At 41.2% G+C, this 26,251-nt stretch overlaps 1 protein-coding gene across 1 annotated transcript in view; it reads right to left on the bottom strand.

The window, feature by feature from the left end:
• LUC7L3 (LUC7 like 3 pre-mRNA splicing factor) overlaps window positions 1-26,251 on the bottom strand; it is a 122,515-nt gene that overhangs the window by 79,307 nt on the left and 16,957 nt on the right. Inside the window, exons 3-4 of the mRNA XM_053721670.1 lie at window positions 23,668-23,707; window positions 22,791-22,935 (exon numbers count right to left, since the gene is read on the bottom strand). Of these exons, the coding sequence (XP_053577645.1) occupies window positions 22,791-22,935; window positions 23,668-23,707 (185 nt within the window). The remainder of the gene's footprint in view (window positions 1-22,790; window positions 22,936-23,667; window positions 23,708-26,251) is intronic.

Genomic DNA, 26,251 nt, shown 5'->3' with positions numbered 1-26,251 from the left:
CCCTTGTGAAGCCCTTTTTTTCTGTCTGTAATAAAAATGGCTTACCGGATCCCATAGGGAAAATGACAGCTTCCAGCATTACATCGTCTTGTTAGAATGTGTCATACCTCAAGCAGCAAAAGTCTGCTCACTGTTCCCCCAACTGAAGTTAATTCCTCTCAACAGTCCTGTGTGGAAACAGCCATCGATTTTAGTAACGGTTGCTAAAATCATTTTCCTCTTACAAACAGAAATCTTCATCTCTTTTCTGTTTCAGAGTAAATAGTACATACCAGCACTATTTTAAAATAAACTCTTGATTGAATAATAAAAACTACAGTTAAACACTAAAAAACTCTAAGCCATCTCCGTGGAGATGTTGCCTGTACAACGGCAAAGAGAATGACTGGGGAAGGCGGAGCCTAGGAGGGATCATGTGACCAGCTTTGCTGGGCTCTTTGCCATTTCCTGTTGGGGAGGAGAATATCCCACAAGTAAGGATGACGCCGTGGACCGGACACACCTATGTTGGAGAAAGATACAATTTGGGGAATCCTCACCTGACTCCAGAAGAAAACCTTTAGCTTCGCACCAAAAGGTATTTATGCCATACCTTATGTTAAATCCTGGGAGTAACAGGTTTACAAGCCTGAAGCATAGTATCAATGACTGCTTCCGAAAACCCACGTTTAGACAGAATTAGGCGTTCAATCTCCAAGCAGTCAGCTTGAAATAGAAGGTCCTTCCTCAGGAGGTAAGGTGGTGAGATCACAGACACACTCTCCTGCTTGATACAAGTAATCACTTGTGGAAGGAGAGGAAATAGGTACAGGAAGGGCACTCATCTGTGGAACTAGTTAACTTTGCTCGAGATTCACTTTCCACCCGTTAGTCCTTAGAAAAGACAGAACAATGTCGGTATGGGACTTTGCTAGTTGATAAGACGCCTGGATCAGAATATCGTCCAGATAAGGCGCCACAGCAATGCCCAGCGGTCTTAGAACCGCCAGCAGAGATCCCAGAACCTTTGCCGTGGCCAGACCGAAAGGAAAGGCCACGAACTGAAAATGTTTGTCTAGGTAGGCAAACCTCAGGAACTTGTGATGATCCCTGTGTATAGGGATATGAAGATATGCATCCATTAGATCCATGGTAGTCATATATTGAACCTCCTGGATCAATGGACGAATAGTCCGAATAGTTTCCATCTTGAAGGATGGAACTCTAAGCTTAAACTTTTGAGATCTAAAATGGGTCGAAAAGTTCCCTCTTTTTTTGGGAACTACAAAGAGATTTGAGTAAAACCCCTGCCCCTGTTCCTGAATTGGAACGGGACATATTACTCCCATGAGGGAGAGATTTTCTACACAGCGTAAGAACACCTCTTTATCTGGTCGGCAGATAATCGTGAAAGAAGAAACCTTCCTCTGGAGAAGGCATTTTTGAACTCCAACTGATACCCTTGAGACACTATTTCTAGTGTCCAGGGATCCTGAATTTCTCTGATCCAAGCCTGGATAGAGATAAAGTCTGCACCCAACTAGATCCGGTCCCGTATCGGGGGCCGCCCCCCCCTTCATGCTGTTTTCGTAGCAGCAGCAGGCTTCTTGGGTTGTTTACCCTTGTTCCAAGCCTGGTTAGGTCTCCAGGTGGACTTGAGAAAAATTCCCTTCCTATTTAGTGGTAGAGGAAGAGGGGATTCCCTTGAAATTTTTGAAAGGAACGAAAATTACTCTGTCGTCCCCTTTGCTTAGATTTCTTATATTGAGGGAGGAGAAGGCTCGAACAGGGTCTTTCCCTTGAAAGTAATAACCAAGAGTTTAGATTTAGAGGACACATCCGCAGACCAAGATTTTAGCCATAAGGCTCTTTGTGAATCCTGAATTCTTAGCCGCCAATTTGATCTGAAAGGAAGCATCCGTAATAAAAGAATTAGCCAGCTTAAGAGCCTTAATTCTATCCTGTATTTACTCTAAAGAAGTCTCAGTCTTAAGGGACACTTCTAGAGCGTCAAACCAAAAGACAGCCGCAGTTGTGACCGTCACAATGCAGGCCGTCGGTTGCAAAAGGAAACCCTGATGAACAAAGTTTTTTAAAGGACCAGTCAACACATTAGATTTGCATAATCAACAAATGCAAGATAACAAGACAATGCAATAGCACTTAGTCTGAAATTCAAATGAGTAGTAGATTTTTTTTTATAACAAATTTCAAAGTTATGTATATTTCCACTCCCCTTGAACCATGTGATAGAAATCAGCCAATCACAAATGCATATACATATAGTCTGTGAATCCTTGCACATGCTCAGTAGGATCTGGTGACTCAAAAATAATAAATATAAAAGACTGCACATTTTTTTAATGGAAGTAAATTGAAAAGCTGTTTAAAGCTACATGCTGTATCTGAATCATGAAACTTTAATTTAACCTGAGTGTCCCTTTAAGAAGACCCTCTAACTTCTTATCCATGGGGTCTTTGAAAGCATAACTGTCTTCGATAGGAATAGTCGTACGATTAGTCAGAGTAGAGATAGCTCCCTCCACCTTAGGGATCGTATGCCATAATCCTGCACGGCGTCAGCTATAGGGTACATCTTCTTAAACATAGGGGAAGGGGAGAAAGGGATACCCGGTCTTTCCCATTCCCTAGTAATAATTTCCAAAATTCTTTTAGGAACCTGGAAAAAACGTCAGAAGAAGAAGGGAACTCTAAGTATCTGTCCATCTTACTCAATTTCTCTGGAGGGACCACAATAGTGTCACAGTCGTCCAGAGTCATCAAAACCTCCCGTAGTAACAGGCGGAGGTGTTCAAGCTTAAACCTGAAAGACATCACTTCCGAATCTGTCTGGGGTAAAGCACTTCCTGAATCAGACAGTTCCCCCTCAGACAAAGCCTCCATTCCCCCTAATTCAGAGCCCTTAGAGGGTACAGCGGAGATCGCCATCAAGGCATCAGAAGTCGCAGGTACCACCTGGGCCTCTTTCCTACTGCGTTTACCTTGCAAAGCTGGTAACTTAGATAAGACTTCTGAAAGAGTGGATGACATAACTGCAGCCATATCCTGCAGAGTGAATGAGGCAGACGCCGTTTAAGAACATGGCATCGCTTGCGCGGGCGTAAAAGGCTGTGACGCTTGGGGAGAAAGTTTCGGCATACCCTGAATTTCATCAGTCTGAGAACATTCCTTAGATTCATCTTTATTAAAGAAAATGTGTTCTTTACACTGTAAAGCCCTTTCATTGCATGAGGGACAAAGCGTAACAGGGGGTTCCACAATGGCATCTAAAAACATAGGACATGTACTTTGTTCAATATCATCCACGATAACAAATGCAAGCTTGGTCAAAATACTGATAATCTATTGTAAAATTCAGTCAACTGAGTTTATAATAAAAAAAATTCTGTGTACTGTGTCTTTAAGAAAAAAACCTTTTAATTAAAGCCCGATATATAATGTGCAGAGATAAGCTGTATATATTTATATCCCACTCCCTGCACGTGAGCCTTATAAATATCAAACTGGATACCAGCAAAAAGAAAACAGTCACCCTGCCGCAGCTCCTACCTGCCTCCACGTGACCAATCTTAGCCCCTTAAGAACGGCTCCCCTAAGATCTCTTGTAAGATGCTACAACAAGTGAGCTTAGGAGCCGTGAGGAGATGCTGCCACCGGAACTCAGTCGAGAAACTTCGCGGCTAAGCAAGCGGCACCAAGCCCCTCCCCTCGTGGACGGAAACATGTCACACAAACCCCGGGAAAAATAAGCACAGAACCGCCATGTACCGGAGTCTAGTAAAAACACTGATCACTCCAGCACTACCCCCAGCGTCAGCCATCTCTATAAACAAAGATAATTGAGCCAAGCCCAATAATACAGGTACATACCCACATAATGTCCCAGCGCTTCTAGGCTAACTTCTAAATGCTAGAGTGTCTGGATATTAAGCAGTATGTCTGTTCTCCTTCAAGCTAATGAGAACCTACATACTGTCCATAGTCAATATCACTTTGCCATCTCCTAACTAACACAGGCAAAGAGAATGACTGGAGTGGAATGGAGGGGAGGAGCTATATATACAGCTCTGCTGTGGTGCTCTTTGCCTCCTCCTGCTGACCAGGAGGCGTAATTCCACAAGGATGAAATCCATGGACTCATCGTATCTTTAAAAAGGAACTATACATTTTTACAAAAACACTCCCAGATGGGCTATATAAATGGATCTACAAAACATTTATGCAATGAAAAATCTAAAAACACAGAATTTATGCTTACCTGATAAATTTCTCTTGCGATGTATCGAGTCCACGGATTCATCCATACTTGTGGGATATTCTCCTTCCCAACAGGAAGTGGCAAAGAGAGCACCCACAGCAGAGCTGTCTATATAGCTTCTCCCTTAGCTCCACCCCCCAGAAAAGGAGAAACTATAGGGTGCAGAGGTGACTGAAGTTTTTTAAATCAAAAATACACTACCTGTCTTAAATAGACAGGGCGGGCCGTGGACTCGATACATCGCAAGAGAAAGAAATTTATCAGGTAAGCATAAATTCTGCTTTCTCTTGCAAGATGTATAGAGTCCACGGATTCATCCATACTTGTAGGATACCAATATCAAAGCTTTAGGACACGGATGAAGGGAGGGACAAGACAGGTACCTAAACGGAAGGCACCACTGCTTGTAGAACCTCTCCCCCAAAAAACATAATTTATGTAAGAACTTACCTGATAAATTCATTTCTTTCATATTAGCAAGAGTCCATGAGCTAGTGACGTATGGGATATACATTCCTACCAGGAGGGGCAAAGTTTCCCAAACCTCAAAATGCCTATAAATACACCCCTCACCACACCCACAATTCAGTTTAACGAATAGCCAAGAAGTGGGGTGATAAAAAAGTGCGAAAGCATATAAAATAAGGAATTGGAATAATTGTGCTTTATACAAAATCATAACCACCACAAAAAAGGGCGGGCCTCATGGACTCTTGCTAATATGAAAGAAATGAATTTATCAGGTAAGTTCTTACATAAATTATGTTTTCTTTCATGTAATTAGCAAGAGTCCATGAGCTAGTGACGTATGGGATAATGACTACCCAAGATGTGGATCTTTCCACACAAGAGTCACTAGAGAGGGAGGGATAAAATAAAGACAGCCAATTCCTGCTGAAAATAATCCACACCCAAAATAAAGTTTAACGAAAAACATAAGCAGAAGATTCAAACTGAAACCGCTGCCTAAGTACTTTTCTACCAAAAACTGCTTCAGAAGAAGAAAATACATCAAAATGGTAGAATTTAGTAAAAGTATGCAAAGAGGACCAAGTTGCTGCTTTGCAGATCTGGTCAACCGAAGCTTCATTCCTAAACGCCCAGGAAGTAGAAACTGACCTAGTAGAATGAGCTGTAATTCTCTGAGGCGGAGTTTTACCCGACTCAACATAGGCAAGATGAATTAAAGATTTCAACCAAGATGCCAAAGAAATGGCAGAAGCTTTCTGGCCTTTTCTAGAACCGGAAAAGATAACAAATAGACTAGAAGTCTTACGAAAAGATTTCGTAGCTTCAACATAATATTTCAAAGCTCTAACAACATCCAAAGAATGCAACGATTTCTCCTTAGAATTCTTAGGATTAGGACATAATGAAGGAACCACAATTTCTCTACTAATGTTGTTGGAATTCACAACTTTAGGTAAAAATTCAAAAGAAGTTCGCAACACCGCCTTATCCTGATGAAAAATCAGAAAAGGAGACTCACACGAAAGAGCAGATAATTCAGAAACTCTTCTAGCAGAAGAGATGGCCAAAAGGAACAAAACTTTCCAAGAAAGTAATTTAATGTCCAATGAATGCATAGGTTCAAACGGAGGAGCTTGAAGAGCTCCCAGAACCAAATTCAAACTCCAAGGAGGAGAAATTGACTTAATGACAGGTTTTATACGAACCAAAGCTTGTACAAAACAATGAATATCAGGAAGAATAGCAATCTTTCTGTGAAAAAGAACAGAAAGAGCGGAGATTTGTCCTTTCAAAGAACTTGCGGACAAACCCTTATCTAAACCATCCTGAAGAAACTGTAAAATTCTCGGTATTCTAAAAGAATGCCAAGAAAAATGATGAGAAAGACACCAAGAAATATAAGTCTTCCAGACTCTATAATATATCTCTCGAGATACAGATTTACGAGCCTGTAACATAGTATTAATCACGGAGTCAGAGAAACCTCTATGACCAAGAATCAAGCGTTCAATCTCCATACCTTTAAATTTAAGGATTTCAGATCCGGATGGAAAAAAGGACCTTGTGACAGAAGGTCTGGTCTTAACGGAAGAGTCCATGGTTGGCAAGATGCCATCCGGACAAGATCCGCATACCAAAACCTGTGAGGCCATGCCGGAGCTATTAGCAGAACAAACGAGCATTCCCTCAGAATCTTGGAGATTACTCTTGGAAGAAGAACTAGAGGCGGAAAGATATAGGCAGGATGATACTTCCAAGGAAGTGATAATGCATCCACTGCCTCCGCCTGAGGATCCCGGGATCTGGACAGATACCTGGGAAGTTTCTTGTTTAGATGAGAGGCCATCAGATCTATCTCTGGGAGCCCCCACATTTGAACAATCTGAAGAAATACCTCTGGGTGAAGAGACCATTCGCCCGGATGCAACGTTTGGCGACTGAGATAATCCGCTTCCCAATTGTCTACACCTGGGATATGAACCGCAGAGATTAGACAGGAGCTGGATTCTGCCCAAACCAAAATTCGAGATACTTCTTTCATAGCCAGAGGACTGTGAGTCCCTCCTTGATGATTGATGTATGCCACAGTTGTGACATTGTCTGTCTGAAAACAAATGAACGATTCTCTCTTCAGAAGAGGCCAAAACTGAAGAGCTCTGAAAACTGCACGGAGTTCCAAGATATTGATCGGTAATCTCACCTCCTGAGATTCCCAAACTCCTTGTGCCGTCAGAGATCCCCACACAGCTCCCCAACCTGTGAGACTTGCATCTGTTGAAATTACAGTCCAGGTCGGAAGAACAAAAGAAGCCCCCTGAATTAAACGAAGGTGATCTGTCCACCACGTTAGAGAGTGCCGAACAATCGGTTTTAAAGATATTAATTGATATATCTTCGTGTAATCCCTGCACCATTGGTTCAGCATACAGAGCTGAAGAGGTCGCATGTGAAAACGAGCAAAGGGGATCGCGTCCGATGCAGCAGTCATAAGACCTAGAATTTCCATGCATAAGGCTACCGAAGGGAATGATTGAGACTGAAGGTTTCGACAGGCTGTAATCAATTTTAGACGTCTCTTGTCTGTTAAAGACAGAGTCATGGACACTGAATCTATCTGGAAACCCAGAAAGGTTACCCTTGTTTGAGGAATCAAAGAACTTTTTGGTAAATTGATCCTCCAACCATGATCTTGAAGAAACAACACAAGTCGATTCGTATGAGATTCTGCTAAATGTAAAGACTGAGCAAGTACCAAGATATCGTCCAAATAAGGAAATACCACAATACCCTGTTCTCTGATTACAGACAGAAGGGCACCGAGAATCTTTGTGAAAATTCTTGGAGCTGTAGCAAGGCCAAACGGTAGAGCCACAAATTGGTAATGCTTGTCTAGAAAAGAGAATCTCAGGAACTGATAATGATCTGGATGAATCGGAATATGCAGATATGCATCCTGTAAATCTATTGTGGACATATAATTCCCTTGCTGAACAAAAGGCAATATAGTCCTTACAGTTACCATCTTGAACGTTGGTATCCTTACATAACGATTCAATAATTTTAGATCCAGAACTGGTCTGAAGGAATTCTCCTTCTTTGGTACAATGAAGAGATTTGAATAAAACCCCATCCCCTGTTCCGGAACTGGAACTGGCATAATTACTCCAGCCAACTCTAGATCTGAAACACAATTCAGAAATGCTTGAGCTTTCACTGGATTTACTGGGACATGGGAAAGAAAAAATCTCTTTGCAGGAGGTCTCATCTTGAAACCAATTCTGTACCCTTCTGAAACAATGTTCTGAATCCAAAGATTGTGAACAGAATTGATCCAAATTTCTTTGAAAAAACGTAACCTGCCCCCTACCAGCTGAACTGGAATGAGGGCCGTACCTTCATGTGAACTTAGAAGCAGGCTTTGCCTTTCTAGCAGGCTTGGATTTATTCCAGACTGGAGATGGTTTCCAAACTGAAACTGCTCCTGAGGACGAAGGATCAGGCTTTTGTTCTTTGTTGAAACGAAAGGAACGAAAACGATTGTTAGCCCTGTTTTTACCTTTAGACTTTTTATCCTGTGGTAAAAAAGTTCCTTTCCCACCAGTAACAGTTGAAATAATAGAATCCAACTGAGAACCAAATAATTTGTTTCCCTGGAAAGAAATGGAAAGTAGAGTTGATTTAGAAGCCATATCAGCATTCCAGGTCTTAAGCCATAAAGCTCTTCTGGCTAAGATAGCCAGAGACATAAACCTAACATCAACTCTAATAATATCAAAAATGGCATCACAGATGAAATTATTAGCATGCTGGAGAAGAATAATAATATCATGAGAATCACGATTTGTTACTTGTTGCGCTAGAGTTTCCAACCAAAAAGTTGAAGCTGCAGCAACATCAGCCAATGATATAGCAGGTCTAAGAAGATTACCTGAACATAGATAAGCTTTTCTTAGAAAAGATTCAATTTTTCTATCTAAAGGATCCTTAAACGAGGTACCATCTGACGTAGGAATGGTAGTACGTTTAGCAAGGGTAGAAATAGCCCCATCAACTTTAGGGATTTTGTCCCAAAATTCTAACCTGTCAGGCGGAACAGGATATAATTGCTTAAAACGTTTAGAAGGAGTAAATGAATTACCCAATTTATCCCATTCCTTAGAAATTACTGCAGAAATAGCATTAGGAACAGGAAAGACTTCTGGAATAACCGCAGGAGCTTTAAAAACCTTATCCAAACGTATAGAATTAGTATCAAGAGGACTAGAATCCTCTATTTCTAAAGCAATTAGTACTTCTTTAAGTAAAGAGCGAATAAATTCCATCTTAAATAAATATGAAGATTTATCAGCATCAATCTCTGAGATAGAATCCTCTGAACCAGAAGAGTCCAAAGAATCAGAATGATGGTGTTCATTTAAAAATTCATCTGTAGAGAGAGAAGATTTAAAAGACTTTTTACGTTTACTAGAAGGAGAAATAACAGACAAAGCCTTCTTTATGGATTCAGAAACAAAATCTCTTATGTTATCAGGAACATTCTGCACCTTAGATGTTGAGGGAACTGCAACAGGCAATGGTACATCACTAAAGGAAATATTATCTGCTTTAACAAGTTTGTCATGACAATTATTACAAACAACAGCTGGAGGAATAGCTACCAAAAGTTTACAGCAGATACACTTAGCTTTGGTAGATCCAGCAGGCAGTGGTTTTCCTGTAGTATCTTCTGGCTCAGATGCAACGTGAGACATCTTGCAATATGTAAGAGAAAAAACAACATATAAAGCAAAATAGATCAAATTCCTTATAAGACAGTTTCAGGAATGGGAAAAAAATGCCAAACATCAAGCTTCTAGCAACCAGAAGCAAATGAAAAATGAGACTGAAATAATGTGGAGACAAAAGCGACGCCCATATTTTTTGGCGCCAAATAAGACGCCCACATTATTTGGCGCCTAAATGCTTTTGGCGCCAAAAATGACGCCACATCCGGAACGCCAACATTTTTGGCGCAAAATAACGTCAAAAATGACGCAACTTCCGGCGACACGTATGACGCCGGAAACGGAAAAGAATTTTTGCGCCAAAAAAGTCCGCGCCAAGAATGACGCAATAAAATGAAGCATTTTCAGCCCCCGCGAGCCTAACAGCCCACAGGGAAAAAAGTCAAATTTTTGAGGTAAGAAAAAATATGATAATTTAAAGCATAATCCCAAATATGAAACTGACTGTCTGGAAATAAGGAAAGTTGAACATTCTGAGTCAAGGCAAATAAATGTTTGAATACATATATTTAGAACTTTATAAATAAAGTGCCCAACCATAGCTTAGAGTGTCACAGAAAATAAGACTTACTTACCCCAGGACACTCATCTACATGTTTGTAGAAAGCCAAACCAGTACTGAAACGAGAATCAGTAGAGGAAATGGTAAATATAAGAGTATATCGTCGATCTGAAAAGGGAGGTAAGAGATGAATCTCTACGACCGATAACAGAGAACCTTATGAAATAGATCCCGTAGAAGGAGATCACTGCATTCAATAGGCAATACTCTCTTCACATCCCTCTGACATTCACTGCACGCTGAGAGGAAAACCGGGCTCCAACTTGCTGCGGAGCGCATATCAACGTAGAATCTAGCACAAACTTACTTCACCACCTCCCTTGGAGGCAAAGTTTGTAAAACTGAATTGTGGGTGTGGTGAGGGGTGTATTTATAGGCATTTTGAGGTTTGGGAAACTTTGCCCCTCCTGGTAGGAATGTATATCCCATACGTCACTAGCTCATGGACTCTTGCTAATTACATGAAAGAAATAGCCTTCGAAGAAGCAAAAGTATCGAATTTGTAAAATTTGGAAAAAGTATGAAGCGAAGACCAAGTCGCCGCGCCTTACAAATCTATTCAACAGAAGCCTCATTTTTAAAAGCCCATGTGGAAGCCACTGCTCTAGTAGAATGAGCAGTAATTCTTTAACGAGGCTGCTGGCCAGCAGTCTCATAAGCCAAACGGATGATGCTTTTCAGCCAAAAGGAAAGAGAGGTAGCCGTAGTCTTTTGACCTCTCCGCTTACCAGAATAGACAAACAATGAAGATGTTTGACGGAAATCTTTAGTTGCTTGCAAGTAGAACTTTAAAGCATGAACCACATCAAGATTGTGCAACAGACGTTCCTTCTTGGAAGAAGGATTACGACACAGAGAAGGAACAACAATTTCCTGATTGATATTCCTATTAGACACAACCTTAGGAAGGAATCCAGGTTTGGTAAGCAAAACCACCTTATCTGCATGGAACACAAGATAAGGTGAATCACACTGTAAAGTAGATAACTTAGAAACTCTTCGAACCGAAGAGATAGCTACTAAAAACAGAACTTTCCAAGATAGACACTTAATATCTATGGAATGCATAGGTTCAAACGGAACCCCTTGAAGAACTTTAAGAACTAAGTTTAGGCTCCATGGCGGAGCAACAGGTTTAAATACAGGCTTGATTCTGACTAAAGCCTGACTAAACGCCTGAACGTCTGGGACATCTGCCATATCTTATGATAGATTTTCCTGGCGACAGGCTTTCTAGCCTGAATCAGGGTATCAATGACCGCTTTGATAAAATCAGGCGTTCAATCTCCAAGCAGTCAGACGCAGAGAAAACAGAATTTATGTTTACCTGATAAATTACTTTCTCCAACGGTGTGTCCGGTCCACGGCGTCATCCTTACTTGTGGGATATTCTCTTCCCCAACAGGAAATGGCAAAGAGCCCAGCAAAGCTGGTCACATGATCCCTCCTAGGCTCCGCCTTCCCCAGTCATTCGACCGACGTAAAGGAGGAATATTTGCATAGGAGAAATCATATGATACCGTGGTGACTGTAGTTAAAGAAAATAAATCATCAGACCTGATTAAAAAACCAGGGCGGGCCGTGGACCGGACACACCGTTGGAGAAAGTAATTTATCAGGTAAACATAAATTCTGTTTTCTCCAACATAGGTGTGTCCGGTCCACGGCGTCATCCTTACTTGTGGGAACCAATACCAAAGCTTTAGGACACGGATGATGGGAGGGAGCAAATCAGGTCACCTAGATGGAAGGCACCACGGTTTGCAAAACCTTTCTCCCAAAAATAGCCTCAGAAGAAGCAAAAGTATCAAATTTGTAAAATTTGGTAAAAGTGTGCAGTGAAGACCAAGTCACTGCCTTACATATCTGATCAACAGAAGCCTCGTTCTTAAAGGCCCATGTGGAAGCCACGGCCCTAGTGGAATGAGCTGTGATTCTTTCAGGAGGCTGCCGTCCGGCAGTCTCATAAGCCAATCTGATGATGCTTTTAAGCCAAAAAGATAGAGAGGTAGAAGTTGCTTTTTGACCTCTCCTTTTACCAGAATAAACAACAAACAAGGAAGATGTTTGACTGAAATCCTTTGTAGCATCTAAATAGAATTTTAGAGCACGGACAACGTCCAAATTGTGTAACAAACGTTCCTTCTATGAAACTGGATTCAAAGAAGGTACAACTATCTCCTGGTTAATATTTTTGTTGGAAACAACCTTCGGAAGAAAACCAGGCTCAGTACGTAAAAACCACCTTATCTGCATGGACCAGATAGGGCGGAGAACACTGCAGAGCAGATAACTCAGAAACTCTTCTAGCGGAAGAAATTGCAACCTAAAACAAAACTTTCCAAGATAATAACTTAATATCTACGGAATGTAAGGGTTCAAACGGAACCCCTTGAAAAACTGAAAGAACTAGATTAAGACTCCAGGGAAGAGTCAAAGGTCTGTAAACAGGCTTGATTCTAACCAGAGCCTGAACAAACGCTTAAACGTCTGGCACAGCTGCCAGCCTTTTGTGAAGTAAAACAGATAAAGCAGAGATCTGTCCCTTCAGAGAACTCGCAGAAAATCCTTTCTCCAAACCTTCTTGTAGAAAGAATCTTAGGAATTTTTATCTTGTTCCATGGGAATCCTTTAGATTCACACCAACAGATATATTTTTTCCATATATTATGGTAAATTTTTCTAGTTACAGGCTTTCTAGCCTGAATAAGAGTATCTATTACAGAATCTGAAAACCCACGCTTTGATAAAATCAAGCGTTCAAACTCCAAGCAGTCAGTTGGAGGAAAACCAGATTCGGATGTTCGAATGGACCCTGAATAAGAAGGTCCTGTCTCAAAGGTAGCTTCCATGGTGGAGCCGATGACACATTCACCAGGTCTGCATACCAAGTCCTGCGTGGCCACACAGGAACTATCAAGGTCACCGAAGCCCTCTCCAGATTGATCCTGGCTACCAGCCTGGGAATGAGAGGAAACGGTGGGAATACATAAGCTAGGTTGAAGATCCAAGGTGCTACTATCGTATCCAATAGAGTCGCCTTGGGATCCCTGGATTTGGACCCGTAACAAGGGACCATGAAGTTCTGACGAGAGGCCATCAGAACCATGTCTGGAATGCCCCATAATTGAGTTATTTGGGCAAAGATTTCCAGATGGAGTTCCCACTCCCCCGGATGCTCCTCCATCGCCAGGGAACTCCTTGTTACCCCCTGATGGTTGATATATGTAACAGTCGTCATGATGTCTGATTGAAACCTTATGAACTTGGCCTTTGCTAGTCGAGGCCAAGCCTTGAGAGCATTGAATATCGCTCTCAGTTCCATTATGTTTATCGGGAGAAGAGAGTCTTCCCGAAACCATAGACCCTGAGTTTTCAGGGGTTCCCAGACCGCGCCCCAGCCCACCAGACTGGCGTCGGTCGTGACAATGACCTATTCTGGTCTGCGGAAGCTCATTCCCTGTGACAGGTTGTCCAGGGTCAGCCACCAACGGAGTGAATCTCTGGTTATTTGATCTACTTGTATCGTCGGAGACAAGTCTGTATAATCCCCATTCCACTGTCTGAGCATGCACAGGTGCAATGGTCTTAGATGAATTCGTGCAAAAGGAACTATGTCCATTGCCGCAACCATCAAACCTATTACTTCCATGGACTGCGCTATGGAAGGAAGAAGAACATAATGAAGTACCTGACAAGAGCTTAGAAGTTTTGATCTTCTGGCCTCTGTCAGAAAAACCTTCATTTCTAAGGAAACTATTGTTCCCAAGAAGGGAACTCTTGTTGACGGGGACAGAGAACTTTTTTCTATGTTCACTTTCCACCTGTGAAATCTGAGAAAGGCTAGGACAATGTCCGTATGAGCCCTTGCTTTTGACAGAGACGACACTTGAATCAGGATGTCGTCCACGTAAGGTACTACTGCAATGCCCCTTGGTCTTAGCACCGCTAGAAGGGACCCTAGTACCCTTGTGAAAATCCTTGGAGCAGTGGCTAATCCGAATGGAAGTGCCACAGGTAATGCTGGTCCAGAAAGACGAACCTTAGGAACCGAAAATGTTCCTTGTGGATAGGAATACGTAGGTACGCATCCTTTAAGTCCACCGTGGTCATGAATTGACCTTCCTGGATGGTAGGAAGGATCGTTCAAATGGTTTCCATTTTGAATGATGAAACCCTTAGAAACTTGTTTAGAATCTTGAGATCTAAAATAGGTCTGAATGTTCCCTCTTTTTTGGGAATTATGAACAGGTTGGAGTAAAAACCCATCCCTTGTTCTCCTAATGGAACAGGATGAATCACTCCCATGCTTAACAGGTCTTCTACACAGTGTAAGAATGCCTGTTCGAAGATAATTGAGACCCGTGGAACCTTCCCCTTGGGGGTAGTTCCCTGAATTCCAGGAGATAACCTTGAGAAACTATTTCTAGCGCCCAAGGATCCTGAACATCTCTTGCCCCAGCCTGAGCAAAGAGAGAAAGTCTGCCCCCCACCAGATCCTTCCCAGATCGGGGGCCAACACTTCATGCTGTTTTGGTAGCAGTGGCAGGTGACTTGGCCTGCTTACCCTTGTTCCAGCCTTGCATCGGCCTCCAGGCTGGCTTGGTTTGAGAAGTATTACCCTCTTGCTTAGAGGGTGTAGAATTTGAGGCTGGTCCGTTTCTGCGAAAGGGACGAAAATTTGGCTTCTTTTTAGCCTTAAAAGACCTATCCAGAGGAAGGGCGTGGCCCTTTCCCCCAGTGATGTCTGAAATAATCTCTTTCAAGTCAGGGCCAAACAGTGTTTTACCCTTGAAAGGGATGTTAAGCAAAAGCGCTCTGCGCGCCACGATAGCAAACCCTGAATTATTCGCCGCTAATCTAGCTAATTGCAAAGCGGCATCTAAAATAAAAAAGAGTTAGCCAATTTAAGAGCTTGAACTCTGTCCAAAACCTCCTCGTACGAAGATTCTGTATTGAGCGACTTTTCTAGTTCTTCGAACCAGAAACACGCAGCTGTAGTGACAGGAACAATGCATGAAATTGGTTGTAGAAGGTAACCTTGCTGAACAAACATCTTTTTAAGCAAACCCTCTAACCTTTAATCCATAGGATCTTGAAAGCACAACTATCTTCTATAGGAATAGGAGTGCGTTTGTTTAGAGTAGAAACCGCCCCCTCGACCTTGGGGACTGTATGCTATAAGTCCTTTCTGGGGTCGACTATAGGAACTAATTTCTTAAATATAGGGGGAGGACAAAAGGTATGCCGGGCCTTTCCCACTCCTTATTTACTATGTCCGCCACCCGCTTGGGTATAGGAAAAACATCGGGGGGCACCGGAACCTCTAGGAACTTGTCCATCTTACCTAATTTCTCTGGAATTACCAAATTGTCACAATCATCCAGAGTAGATAATACCTCCTTAAGTAGTGCGTGGAGATGTTGAAATTTAAATTTAAAAGTTACAATATCAGGTTCTGCTTGTTGAGAAATTTTCCCTGAATCTGAAATTTCTCCCTCAGACAAAACCTCCCTCCTGGCCCCTTCAGATAGGTGTGAGGGTATGTCAGAACAGATATCATCAGCGTCCTCTTGCTCTTCAGTGTTTAAAACAGAGCAATCACGCTTTCTCTGATAAGTAGGCATTTTGGAAAAAATGCATGCAATAGAATTATCCATTACAGCCATTAATTGTTGTATGGTAATAAGTATTGGCGCACTAGATGTACTAGGGGCCTCTTGTGTGGGCAAAACTGGTGTAGACACAGAAGGGGATGATGCAGTACCATGCTTACTCCCCTCATTAGAGGAATCATCTTGGGCAATATCATATCTATGGCATTATTATCCCTACTTTGTTTGGACATTATGACACAAATATATCACATATATTTAAATGGGGAGACACATTGGCTTTCATACATATAGAACATCGTTATCTGATGGTTCAGACATGTTGAACAGGCTTAAACTTGTCAACAAAGCACAAAAAACGTTTTACAATAAAACCGTTACTGTCCCTTTAAATTTCAAACTGAACACACTTTATTACTGAATATGTGAAAAAGTATGAAGGAATTGTTCAAATTTCACCAAAATTTCACCACAGTAACTTAAAGCCTTAAAAGTATTGCACACCAAATTTGAAAGCTTTAACCCTTAAAATAACGGAACCGGAGCCGTTTTTACATTTAACCCCTATACAGTCCCAGGTATCTGCTTTGCTGAGACCCAACCAAGCCCAGAGGGGAATACGATACCAAATGATGCCTTCTATAAGCTTTTTCAGTGGTTCTTAGCTCCTCACACATGCATCTGCATGCCATGCTTTCCAAAAACAACTGCGCATTAGAGGCGCGAAAATGAGGCTCTGTCTATGACTAGAAAAGGCCCCCAGTGAAAAAGGTGTCCAATACAGTGCCTGCCGTTTTTATTAAAACAATCCCCAAGATTTAACAACTATTAAAAGTAATAATCTGCCAAATATACTTAGTAAAGTAATCGTTTTAGCCCAGAAAAATGTCTACCAGTTTTTTAAGCCCTAATGAAGCCATTCATTTACCGGTTCCCATAGGGAAAATGACAGCTTCCAGCATTACCGAGTCTTGTTAGAAATGTGTCATACCTCAAGCAGCAAAAGTCTGCTCACTGTTTCCCCCAACTGAAGTTAATTCCTCTCAACAGTCCTGTGTGGAAACAGCCATCGATTTTAGTAACGGTTGCTAAAATCATTTTCCTCTTACAAACAGAAATCTTCATCTCTTTTCTGTTTCAGAGTAAATAGTACATACCAGCACTATTTTAAAATAAACTCTTGATTGAATAATAAAAACTACATTTAAACACCAAAAAACTCTAAGCCATCTCCGTGGAGATGTTGCCTGTACAACGGCAAAGAGAATGACTGGGGAAGGCGGAGCCTAGGAGGGATCATGTGACCAGCTTTGCTGGGCTCTTTGCATTTCCTGTTGGGGAAGAGAATATCCCACAAGTAAGGATGACGCCGTGGACCGGACACACCTATGTTGGAGAAATTAGATTTGGATGCTTGAATGGACTCTGGATTAGAAGGTCCTGCCTCATCGCAGAGTCCACGGTGGAACAGATGACATGTCCACCAGATCTGCATACCAAGTCCTGCGTGGCCACGCAGGTGCTATTAAAATCACTGAAGCTCTCTCCTGCTTGATTCTGGCAACCAGACATGGAAGGAGAGGAAACGGTGGAAATACATAGGCCGGGCAAATACTTCCGGATGGAGCTCCCACTCCAGCGGATGAAAAGTCTGGCGACTTAGGAAATCCGCCTCCCAGTTCTCTACCCCTGGGATATGGATTGCTGAAAGATGGCGAGAGTGAGTCTCCGCCCATCGGATTATTTTGGTTACCTCCATCATCGCTAGAGAACTCAGTGTTCCTCCTTGATGATTGATATAAGCTACAGTCGTGATGTTGTCCTACTGAAATCTGATGAATTTGGCCGCAGCCAGCTGAGGCAACGCCTGAAGCGCATTGAATATTGCTCTCAGTTCTAGAATGTTTATCGGGAGGAGAGCTTTGTCCTGAGACCATAAGCCCTGTGCTTTCAGGGAGTTCCAGACTGCACCCCAGCCCAGTAGGCTGGCATCTATCGTTACTATGAGCCACTCTAGTCTTCGGAAACACATTCCCTGAGACAGGTGGTTCTGAGACAACCACCAGAGAAGAGAATCTCTGGTCTTCTGATCCAGATGTATTTGAGGAGATAAATCTGCATAATCCCCATTCCACTGTTCGAGCATGCATAGCTGCAGTGGTCTGAGCTGTAGGCGGGCAAAAGGAACTATGTCCATTGCCGCTACCATAAGTCAGATTACCTCCATACACTGAGCCAATGATGTCCGAGGAATAGAATGAAGAGCTCGGCAGGTGGTTATGAGTTTTGATTTCCTGACCTCCGTCAGAAATATTTTCATTTCTACCGAATCAATCAGAGTCCCTAGGAAGGAAACTCTTGTGAGAGGGAAGAGAGAACTCTTTTTTATGTTCACCTTCCACCCATGAGATCTCAGAAAAGCCAACACTATTTCCGTGTGAGACTTGGCTAGCTGGAAGGTCGACGCTTGAATTAAGATGTCGTCTAGATAAGGCGCCACTGCTATGCTCCGCAGTCTTAGAACCGCCAGAAGGGACCCTAGCACCTTTGTGAAAATTCTGGGAGCCGTGGCCAACCCGAAGGGAAGGGCCACAAAATGGTAATGTCTGTCCAGAAAGGCGAATCTGAGGAATTGATCTCTGAATAGGGATGTGCAGATACGCATCCTTTAAGTCCACGGTGGTCATATATTGACCCTCCTGGATCAGAGGCAGAATAGTCCGAATAGTCTTTATCTTGAACGATGGATGGTACCTTGAGAAATTTGTTTATAATTTTGAGATCCAGGATTGGTCTGAAAGTTCCTTCTTTTTTGGGAACCACAAACAGGTTTGAGTAAAACCCTAGCCCTTGTTCCGCTTTTGGAACTGGGCGAATCACTCCCATGGTATGTAGGTCTTATACACAGCGTAAGAAGGCCTCTCTCTGTCTGGTTTGCAGACAATTGAGAAATGTGAAACCTCCCCCCGGGGGGGGGGGGGGGGGGGGAGTCTTTGAATTCCAGAAGATAGCACTGGGTAACAATTTCTAAAACCCAGGAATCGTGAACATCTTGCCCAAGCCTGGGCGAAGAGAGAGAGTCTGCCCCCTACTAGATCCGGTCCCGGATCGGGGGCTACCCCTTCATGCTGTCTTAGAGGCAGCAGCAGGCTTCTTGGCCTGTTTACCCTTGTTACAAGCCTGGTTAGGTCTCCAGACTGACTTGGATTGGGCAAAATTCCACTCTTGCTTCGCAGCCGGGGAAGAGGGATCACCCTTGAAGTTTCGAAAGGAACGAAAATTATTTTGTTTGGTCCTCATTTTATTTGTTTTATCCTGAGGGAGGGCACGGCCTTTCCCTCCAGTGATGTCTGAAATCTCTTTCAGTTCAGGCCCGAATAGGGTCTTTCCTTTGAAAGGGATGTTCAAAAGTTTAGATTTTGATGACACATCAGCAGACCAGGACTTAAGCCATAACGCCCTGCGTGCTAAAATGGCAAAACCTGAATTCTTTGCCGCTAATTTAGCCAGTTGAAAAGCGGCATCTGTAATGAAAGAATTAGCCAGCTTAAGGACCTTAATGCTATCCATAATATCCTCTAATGGAGTCTCCACCTGAAGAGCCTCTTCCAGAGCCTCGAACCAGAAAGCAGCTGCAGTAGTTACAGGAACAATGCACGCAATAGGTTGGAGAAGAAAACCTTGATGAACAAAAATTTTCTTTAGGAGACCCTCTAATTTTCTATCCATAGGATCTTTGAAAGCACAACTGTCTTCGATAGGTATAGTTGTACGCTTGGCGAGAGTAGAACTAGCTCCCTCCACCTTAGGGACCGTCTGCCACGAGTCCCGCATGGTGTCAGATATGGGAAACATTTTCTTAAAAACAGGAGGGGGAGCGAACGGTATACCTGGTCTATCCCACTCCTTAGTAACAATGTTCGCAATCCTCTTAGGGACTGGAAAAATATCAGTGTAAACAGGAACCTCTAAGTATTTGTCCATCTTACACAATTTCTCTTGGACCACTATAGGGTCACAATCATCCAGTCGCTAATACCTCCCTGAGCAACAAGCGGAGGTGTTCAAGCTTAAATTTAAAGGCCGTCATATCAGAATCTGTCTGAGGGAGCATCTTTACTGAATCAGAAATCTCTCCTCAGACAGCAAATCCCTTACCCCTACTTCAGAACATTGTGAGGGTATATCGGATACGGCTACTAAAGCGTCAGAAGGCTCAGCATTTGTTCTTAACCCAGAGCTGTCACGCTTCCCTTGTAACCTAGGCAGTTTAGATAAAACCTCTGAGGGTTGTATTCATAACTGCGGCCATGTCTTGTAAAGTTAACGAAGTTGACGCACTAGCTAGGTACTTGGCGTCACTTGTGCGGGCGTTACTGGTTGTGACACTTGGGGAGAGCTAGATGGCATAACCTCATTTCTTTCTGTCTGAGAATCATCTAGCGCTATATTTTTAAGTGCTATAATATGCTTTTTAAAATTTATAGACTTATCAGTGCAAGTGGGACACATTCTAAGAGAGGGTTCCACAATGGCTTCTAAACACATTGAACAAGGATTTTCCTTGGTGTCAGACATGTTAAACAGGCTAGTAATTAAACAAGCAAGCTTGGAAAACACTTTATTCAAAGTAAACAATACTTAGAAAAAAAAACGGTACTGTGCCTTTAAGAGAAAAAAAGATGCAAACTCTGCAAAACAGTGTAAAAAAGCAGTAAACTTTTCGAAATTTACACAGTGGATTCATAAAGCCTTAGTAAGATTGCCCCACCAGTCAAATAAACGATTAACCCCTTAATGGAAAAACCGGATTGACAAAATGTAAAAAACCGGTATAAAAACGTTCAGCACCTTGCCACAGCTCTGCTGTGGCGCCTACCTGCCCTTAGGGATAGATTTGAGGGGAAAAAGCTTTGTTTAGGCCCTCAAGTACAGCAGGACCCTCCGGAGTAGCAGCTGGATGTCTTGTGTGTAAAATAAACTGCGCATCTGAGGCGAGAAAATAGGCCCCTCCCACCTCACTCGATGTTAGTGGGGCCTAAAGTAAACACACCAAAGTGTTTCTAAACTAGCCATGTGGGTTAATAACCCCTAAATAAGCCAAAATGAACATCCAAAGTCCCTCAAAACGTTAATCTCTTTAAATAAAAAACGTTTTTCTTATAAGTGTCACCAGTAACAACTTAGCCCTTTATGCGAGCTGGAATTCCATTACTAAGTCTCTGAATACAGCTTACCCTTCCCTCATTGGGATTCTGTCAGCCTTTTCTAAAATTATCACAGTCTATCTAGAAAAAAAATTGACTGAACATACCTCAATGCAGCTTAGCATGCAAACCGTTCCCCCAACTGAAGTTTTCCTGTACTCCTCAGCCCCTGTGGGAACAGCAGTGGATCTTAGTTACAAAGTGCTAAGATCATCATCCTCCTTGCAGAAATCTTCATCCCTTTTCTGCTAGAGTGAAAAGTACACACCGGTACCATTTAAAATAACAAACTTTTGCTTGAGAAAATAAAAACTAACATTTTTGTCACCACACTCACTTTACCCTCCCTATTGCTTAGAGCCGGCAAAGAGAATGACTGGGGGGTGGAGCTAAGGGAGGAGCTATATAGACAGCTCTGCTGTGGGTGCTCTCTTTGCCACTTCCTGTTGGAAAGGAGAATATCCCACAAGTATGGATGAATCCTTGGACTCAATACATCTTGAAAGAGAAAAATCTGTACTGGTTAAGTAGTAATTTTAGTAATGTTAGTCAATTCATTTGTTTGTGTCAATGCACTGTGTTCAATCTATTAGTCTTGGCTTTTACAAAGAATTGTCATATAATAAGAGGTGACAGCAGAGAGAGTTTAGTGTAAACCCCCAGACAAGCCTGGGAGCAAAGCCCAGAGTGCAAGACTTTCTATGTATTGTGTTAATTTGGTTTTGTAATTTTCCCTATGGACTTTGCAGCCAGGCTTGTCTGGGGTTAACTGCCTGAGCCACTGAACACTGTGCAGCTGGTTGTGAGCAAACCCCGGGCTGTGAGTTTTGCATGGTTATGGGATGTGTAGTCTGTCCTGTTTGAGAGTGCAGTCCATCTCCAATATAGTCTATAGATCGATATTTAGCTATCTCATAGTTAGGGCCAAAAGTGTCTGGCTCCTAGATTACATTTGTTGATCCCTGTATTAATTGTTACATTTTCCCAAAGGCACCAACTGTTTTGCTTATATACACAAGAACCAGCTGTTATTTAAAACACAACACCATTAGAAATTAAAGGGATAGGAAAGTCAAAATTAAACTTGCATGATTCAGATAGAGCATGTAATGTTAAGACACTTTTAAATTCACTTCTATTTTCAAATGTGCTTCGTTCTTAGTAACACTTGTTGAAAATGAGTACGCACATACCCTACACCAGTGCCTGCACACATTTGTCTCTTGTGATTGGCTAACTAGATGTGTTCAGCTAGCTGCCAGTAGTGCAATGTTGCTGCTTCAGCAATGAACAAGAGAATGAAGCAAATGTAATAGAAATAAATTTGATAGTTTAAAATTGTATGTTCTATCTGAATCAGAAAAGAAAATTGTTGTTTACTATCCCTTTAAAAGAGGGCAATGCAGTTTCATTTGTTACATTTAAATCAAGTTCAAAATGTATTTTTTCCCTCAGAGAAATTTTTTTTTCTAGAACAGGTTTTCTTATTTCAGCCCAATAGAAAATGAATATCTAAAGTGTATGCAAAATTAATATAGCTTTTTGTAATCAATTTTGTTCAGCACGTATAAAGTAAAAAGCAATATTGCTCATCGGCCACAGCTTTGTAATTTTTAGTTAACACTGCAGTTTAAAATCTTCAATGCACTCAAACTCCAATGTACAACTGCCTAACCATTTCAGAATTCAGGAAAAAATAAAAAAGGCCAAAGGCTCAAACAATAGCTCTGCATATTCCTCTCCCTAAATGTTATCACGATATACTTTCATGTTAGAGTGTTAGAATTATTTTATTCTTGAAGAAAAAAAAAAAAACACACTGAAGCAGAATATTCAATACATGACTTACAGCATCTTCTAAAAGTAAGCTTTATTAGTATTAAAAACACTTACCCCAGATGCCTGCTGATTCTGCGATAAGGCTAATCGTGCATGACCTCTTCGAATTCTACGTTCTACCTCAGCAAGTAGACTTTGTAAATAGCGCAAGAAATCTTTCTCGTAGCCAACTTTCAAGTATCGGGAACTCTTTTCATACCTTAGATAAAAAAAATAAAAATCTTAGACACTATTGAACTTATTGTTAAAAGTTAAAAAGTACAGCTACCATGGTTACATAATTCTGCACATAATGCAGACTCAAACATTTTACAGTTTACTGTTCTTTTTAAGAGACACTTAATTTTTGCTTTAAATTAAGTTTTTAAATTTTTAACATGAAAACGACATTCCAGATAAAGATTTTAAAAACAAGGAATATAAAAAGTAAAGTCATTTCTTTGCGGAGTCTCATGAAAGTTAAATATCCATTCAGTGTTCTCCACAAACTTGCCACCTGAGGGTGAGGGGGCAGTATAATAATTTGAAACCTAATAATTTCTCCTATTTATAAATATTAAGATATCAAAAGATCAAAATGTATAAATAAAAGTTGGGGGGGGGGGGGGGGGATCTGCAACAACCACCAAAAAGCTTTTAGTAAATAGGCATGTGAATTATTTCAAGCTCTGCTAATGAACAGACACATCTGTAGCATTCGGCTATTTTCAGCACCAGATTTAATAAAAAGTGCAGTGCACAATCAAGCATCAAAAATAGCTTAGCACCGAAAACCACAGCTTCAGGCTTTGTTTCACCAACAAATAATGAAGAATGAAATATTGCCCATGGCCATTAGTAAACACATTCAAAACACATTTGACCAATACATCTGGCACAATTATAACAAATTGTAAAGAACAAAAAAAAAAAAAAAAAAAAAACAACTTACTGTTTACGAAGGTTTTCATCGTGAATTTTCTCACATGGACCTGAGACAGGAAAAAAAAAAAAAAAGTGTATTTTAGCTAATATAGCCATATACAACTACAATTAAACCAGGTGCATGCATTTATTTTAATATTAAACAAGCTATAGGCTTTCTACTACTTCTGAGAACTACTTAAATAGCAATGAATGTAGAATAAACTAAACAGTTAAGACTGAAATAGAATTAGGGTAAACAGAAAAAACATAATTTATGTAAGAGTTTACCTGATAAATTCATTTCTTTCATATTGGCAAGAGTCCATGAGCTAGTGACGTATGGGATATACAATCTTACCAGGAGGGGGCATACAACTCTCACTACACCCACAATTCAGTTTAACGAATAGCCAAGAAGTGGGGTGATAAAGGAGCAAAAAGCATAAACAAAGGAATTGGAATAATTGTGCTTTATACAAAAAAAAATCATAACCACCATAAAAAGGGTGGGCCTCATGGACTCTTGCCAATATGAAAGAAATTAATTTATCAGGTAAATTCTTACATAAATTATGTTTTCTTTCATGTAATTGGCAAGAGTCCATGAGCTAGTGACGTATGGGATAGCAATACCCAAGATGTGGAACTCCACGCAAGAGTCACTAGAGAGGGAGGGATAAAAAATAAAGACTACCAATTCCGCTGAAAAAAATGAACAACCCAAATCATAAGTTTTAATCTTATAATGGAAAAGAAAAAAAATGAAATTATAAGCAGAAGAATCAAACTGAAACAGCTGCCTGAAGAACTTTTCTACCAAAAACTGCTTCTGAAGAAGAAAAAACATAAAAATGGCAGAACTTAGTAAATGTATGCAAAGAAGATTAAGTTGCTGCTTTGCAAATCTGATCAACTGAAGCTTCATTCTTAAAAGCCCACTAATGTTGTTGGAATTCACAACTTTAGGTAAGAATTTAAAAGGGACACTCAAGTCAAAATTAAACTTTGTGATTCAGATACAGCATGCAATTTTAAACAACTTTCCAATTTACTTCCATTAACAAAATGTGCACAGTCTTTATATTTACACTTTTTTGAGTCACCAACTCCTACTGAGCATGTGCAAAAATTCACTGCATATACATATATGCATTTATGATTGGCTGATGGCTGTCACATGATACAGGGGGAGTGGAAATAGACATAACTTTTCAATTTATTTAACAAAAATCTACTACTCATTTAAAGTTCAGACTAAGTGCTATTGCATTGTCTTATCATGCATTTGTTGATTATGCAAATCTACAGTGTTGACTGGTCCTTTAAATGAAGCCTTATCCTGATGAAAAAAAAGAAAAGGAGACTTGCAAGAAAGAGCAGATAATTCAGAAACTCTTCTAGCAGAAGAGATGGCCAAAAGAAACACTTTCCAAGAAAGCAATTTAATGTCAAAAGAATGCATAGGCTCAAACGGAGGTGCCTGTAAAGCCTTCAAAACCAAATTAAGACTCCAAGAAGGAGAGATTGATTTAATGACAGGCTTGATACGAACCCAAGCCTGTACAAAACAATGAATATCAGGGAGTTTAGCAATTTTTCTGTGGAATAAAAACAGAAAGCAGAGATTTGTCCTTTCAAGGAACTCGCAGACAAACCCTTATCCAAACCATCCTGAAGAAACTGTAAAATTCTAGGAATTCTAAAAGAATGCCAAGAGACTTTATGAGAAGAACACCATGAAATGTAAGTCTTCCAAACTCGATAATAAATCTTTCTAGAAACAGATTTACGAGCCTGCAACATAGTATTAATCACTGAGTCAGAGAAACCTCTATGACTAAGTACTAAGCGTTCAATTTTCATACCTTCAAATTTAATGATTTGAGATCCTGGTGGAAAAACAGACCTTGAGATAGAAGGTCTGGCCTTAGTGGAAGTGGCCAAGGTTGGCAACTGGACATCCGAACAAGATCTGCATACCAAAACCTGTGAGCCCATGCTGGAGCCACCAGCAGTACAAATGATTGCTCCATGATGATCTTGGAAATCACTTTTGGAAGAAGAACTAGAGGCGGAAAAATATAGGCAGGTTGATAACTCCAAGGAAGTGTCAATGCATCCACTGCTTCCGCTTGAGGATCCCTGGACCTGGACAGGTACCTGGGAAGTTTCTTGTTTAGATGAGATGCCATCAGATCTATTTCTGGAAGCCCCCACATCTGAACAATTTGAAAACACATCTGGGTGAAGAGACCACTCTCCCGGATGTAAAGCTTGACGACAGAGATAATCCGCTTCCCAATTGTCTATACCTGGGATATGGACCGCAAAAATTAGACAGGAGCTGGATTCTGCCCAAACAAGTATCCGGGATACTTCTTTCATAGCCTGAGGACTGCAAGTCCCACCCTGATGATTGACATATGCCACAGTTGTGACATTGTCTGTCTGAAAACAAATATACAGCTCTCTTCAATAGAGGCCAAAACTAAAGAGCTCTGAGAATCGCACAGAGTTCCAAAATATTGATTGGTAATCTCGCCTCTTGAGATTTCCAAACCCCTTTTGTGCTGTCAGATCCCCAGTTAGCTCCCAAACCTGAAAGACTC

This window comes from Bombina bombina, chromosome 1, assembly GCF_027579735.1.
Source record: "Bombina bombina isolate aBomBom1 chromosome 1, aBomBom1.pri, whole genome shotgun sequence".
NCBI lineage: Eukaryota > Metazoa > Chordata > Amphibia > Anura > Bombinatoridae > Bombina > Bombina bombina.
This window is presented reverse-complemented; position numbering and strand designations above follow the sequence as displayed.